A 4,273-nucleotide genomic window follows, 5' to 3' on the forward strand; every position below is an offset into this window, starting at 1 on the left:
TCTGCCCGAGTCCCGTCGGATTGCATCGGCTGTGGGGATGAAGACGACAACTCCCATGATTCCACACTCAGTCACGGCGTCATCAAACTATGCCTTTGTCTATTTGTTTATCTTGAATACGTGCCCTCCAGCGGCGAAAATTACATATTGTGCCTTTAACAGATGCTTTTATCCAAAAGTGGAACTAAAGCAAGTTGTCAAGGATCCAACAATATCTGTAATATACAGTGCCAGGTTTATTTGACAACTAGATTAGGAAATCCAGGGACAAAAAGAGCCATCTTATTGTTAGAATAAAATTACTGATTGGGGTTAAATTAGGGAATAAAATACTCCCTAAAATACTCCCTAAAATAAAATGCTAAAAGGTATGTAAAGTTGGTAGTTAAAGTTTTTCATTATAAAGTTATTCCACACATTTATGAGACTATGACTTCAGAGCAGGTCACTGCTGCAGACTAATAATTTTTTACTGACAAGATAAAATATTGAATCCTTAATGACTGCACTACACTTGAGCGCAAAGACTATTACTGACTGAGAGAAAGAATCTTTTAGTGGCTGTGTGACCACACATAGGCTTCTGCCAATTAGAAATCACATCTATTTTTATTCACTACTGAGATTTGGGTGTAATGATGTCATGAATTATTTCTGCAAACATCCATTCCGACAAAAAAGTATTAATTTGGTGTTTTAATTTGATTCCAGAAGCATGATTTAACACACTTTCTGTTGTGTTGGGTTTGCATGCTCCCACCCATGTGAAAGTCAAAGGCAGCAGAAGCCGAGAATCTGTCTCCGACCTCCACGCTTATGTAACAGTGTCACATCAGAGAGGCCCCTTGTGTGTCATGCTGTTTTCTCAATTCTCCCTTATTCTCTAGCTGTCATCCAAACCTGATGACAATGTTCTACTTACCGTTCTTTGGTTATTTCTCTATTCTTATGCTATGAGAAGAATTCTCCGCAGACCCACAACAAAATGGATCATCGTTTGTCTAAAACTGTGGGATATGCACCTGTATGCCTGACTAAGTAATATGTTTTTGGAGGGCTATTTCTCAGGTGGTTGGTTGGATTGTAGGTGAGGTTGAGTTAATTACACATGTGTAATGTTGGTGAGGCCTCTGGTAATAGATACTGTTTGTAGTCTAACCACACCTGTTAGATCACCATTTTAATGAAGGTGACTCGTCTTCACTAAACATCTCAGATGTTAAAATGCTAGAAAAGCAACTTGATCATTTGTTGCATTACTGTATGAATTATGTTGGACATAATTTTAAACACTACACACTAGTTTGTAGTCTGTAAGATTTTTTATTTTGTTATTTAAACAAATTCTCTTATGCTCATTAAAGGGTTAGTTCACCCAAAAATGAAAATTAGCCCATAAATTACTCACCCTCAAGGCATCCTAGGTGTATATGACTTTCTTCTTTCAGACGAATCCAATCGGAGTTATATTAAAAATAGTCTTTGATCTTTCAAGCTGTTTCATGGCACTCAGCGGGTGTTGCATGCATCAGTCCAAAAGCAGTTAATTAAAATGCGCCCATCCATAAAAAAAAAAGTGTCACACAGCTCCGGGGGGTGAACAAAGGCCTCCTGTAGCGAATCGATGCGTTTTTGTAAGAAAAATATCCATATTCAAAACGTAATAATCACTTTTTAATCTAACTTGCGCCAACAGTTGTACATGGAAGCAGCTCCGGGCGGATGACGTATGAGGTCGGCGTTGCGCATGCGCCGATGAGTCTCGTGAAAACCAACGTTTGTTTACAGGAGCAAAGGAAGCAAAGTTTCCTTACTTTAGCAAAGGAAAACCAGTCTCCTCTTGGCTTATATCGAAATCCTCCGACATTCTTCTTAACAAATCCTGGTTTTGTACTTCTAATTAGTGACCGTTGTTTTGTTTTGATCTCTCCCCTGCGCTTCCGCGTTCGTCACTTCTGAGCGGCGCATGCGCAAAGCCCCCGAAACTGCTTCCAGTGTACAACAGTGAGCGCAAGCTACATTAAAGTGATTATTACGTTTTGAATATGGATATTTTTCTTACAAAAACGCATCGATTCGCTACAGGAGGCCTTTGTTCACCCCCCGGAGCTGTGCGACACTTTTTTTTTTATGGATGGGCGCATTTTAATTAACTGCTTTTGGACTGATGCATGCAACACCCGCTGAGTGCCATGAAACAGCTTGAAAGATCAAAGACAATTTTTTATATAACTCCGACTGGATTCGTCTGAAAGAAGGAAGTCATATACACCTAGGATGACTTGAGGGTGAGTAATTATTTGGCTAATTTTCATTTTTGGGTGAACTAACGCTTTAAGGCTCAAAAATACTGTATTTGAAACAACTGTTTTTAATTTGACTATGTTTTAAAATGCAATTTATTCCTGTGATGGTAAAGCTGAATTTTCAGTATCATTACTCCAGTCTTCAGTGTCACATGATCTCTCAGAAATCATTCTAATATGCTGATTTGCTGCTCAAGAAACATTTCTTATTATTGTCACTGTTGAAAACAGTTGTGCTGCTTAATATTTTCATGGAAACGGTGATTCATCTTTTATTAGTATTCTAGAAAGTTCAAAAGAACATAATTCATTTGAAATGTAAATCTTTTGTAACCATTTAAAAGTTTTTACTCTCAATTCTGATTAAGGTAATGCATCCTTGCTGAATCTTTTCTTTCAAAAAAAAAAAAAAAAAGTACCGACCCCTTTCTTACTTACTTTCAAACTGTAGTGCAAATAAAAGAAAAGCACATATCAGAGACTTTGAGTGTACTGAAGGAGTATTTGCAGTTTTAAGCACACTTTTAAATGGTCTTCCAGTCTTTGGGGTTGCTTGAAAGCAAGTCCCATCCTGCATCAAAAACATAGAGGATTATTTTGTTCTACATAGTAAAGATAATTGCTCCTATTTTCTGTTTTACACAATCCATGAAATAAGAAAGGTCTTAGGAGTCTCAAAGTTCAATCGAGTGTTAAATCCTTGGTGCAGGTATGGTGAAACAATTTATTTTCTAATGCCATTTAAAAACTGTTTTCCCTGAAAAGTTCAAACCATGAACAATGGTTACACATACAGCAAAGAAACACATTGTAAACTTTAACGCCCACCCTTTTCTTTTTTAAGGCTGTAATGGCTTTGCCTCAAGGAACATATGAAACCTTGGATGACATCCCAGCCCATGTGTGGAAGGGGCTGCCAAACAGCATGAAGCTGGGACCGTCAGCTGTCAACCCCAGTCGCATTGGTGAGCAACAGCATGGTTGAGTATTTGCAAACGATTCTGTTAACGAGAAATCATGTTCATTATTGCAGTATTTTCTTCTTGATGAAAGCCTATGAGATGTTCCAAATCTTTGACTTTGAAACATATTTAATGTTCTAATATTTACAAAGTTAAGCCTGTTTTGCTCCACAACAATCACTTTTGATTGGACTCCTGATTTAGCTGGTCAGCATTGTGAACCAACGTGACTGATAATGTTAAAGAGTTGCAAGCAACATAACTGCAGCCTTATTTTGTTTGATGTTTGAAACAGAGAATGTGCAGTACGCTGTGGTGGTGCCCTAGAAATCTACAGATAAATGATTAATATTGAATGCTTCAAAAAATGGCTCTGTGAGAGCATCTCTGGAGATCTTAAAGTGCCTCATTCTGATTGAGGATTCATGCTCAAAAACCTGTCAACTAAAAAAAGTTTTAAAAATATGATGAATGAATGGAGAAGACAATAAAGTTGCTTTTCCCAATGTTTGCTCGCATAGGATTTCACGTGGCATGCTGTCCATGTCTCTATACAGGTGTCTGGGCATCTAGATTAATACCGAAAGGCAAACGGTTCGGACCATTTGTAGGAGAACGAAAGAAGAGATCTCAAGTGACGAGCAATGTTTACATGTGGGAAGTATGTATTCGATAACACATAGAGGAAACTCTAGTTCTGCCTGACTAGAAGTCTGAATACACTGATGAACACAAAGTTTATTTGGAGCAATACACATTACCATTCAAAAGTTTGGGTCTGTAAAATTTGTATTGCTTTTAAAATGATTTTCTTTTGCGCACCAAGGCTGCTTTTATTTGATCAAAAATATAGTAAAATATAACAAAGATATAATATAACAAAGCTGAATGTTCAACAGCCATTACTCCAGTCTTCAAAGTCCCATCATCTTTCAGAAATCATTCTAATATGCTAATTTGTTGCTCAAGAAACATTTCTTCTTCTTATTATTATTATTATTATTA

General features: G+C 37.2%; 1 protein-coding gene across 2 annotated transcripts in view; it reads left to right on the top strand.

Moving 5' to 3' along the window:
* The window catches only part of LOC107691354 (PR domain zinc finger protein 2-like), a 20,769-nt gene that overhangs the window by 2,526 nt on the left and 13,970 nt on the right, over positions 1-4,273 (top strand). The window contains exons 1-3 of one of the 2 annotated variants that reach the window (XM_016489919.1): positions 2,946-3,015; positions 3,151-3,271; positions 3,826-3,929. In XM_016489919.1, coding sequence (XP_016345405.1) covers positions 3,157-3,271; positions 3,826-3,929 — 219 coding nt within the window. In that variant the 5' untranslated portion in view covers positions 2,946-3,015; positions 3,151-3,156. Of the gene's footprint in view, positions 1-2,945; positions 3,016-3,150; positions 3,272-3,825; positions 3,930-4,273 lie in introns of those variants that run through there. The other variant, XM_016489920.1, reaches the window with a different exon arrangement.

Source organism: Sinocyclocheilus anshuiensis, unplaced genomic scaffold (assembly GCF_001515605.1).
Source record: "Sinocyclocheilus anshuiensis isolate Anshui unplaced genomic scaffold, SAMN03320099.WGS_v1.1 scaffold1154, whole genome shotgun sequence".
NCBI classification, from domain to species: Eukaryota; Metazoa; Chordata; class Actinopteri; order Cypriniformes; family Cyprinidae; genus Sinocyclocheilus; species Sinocyclocheilus anshuiensis.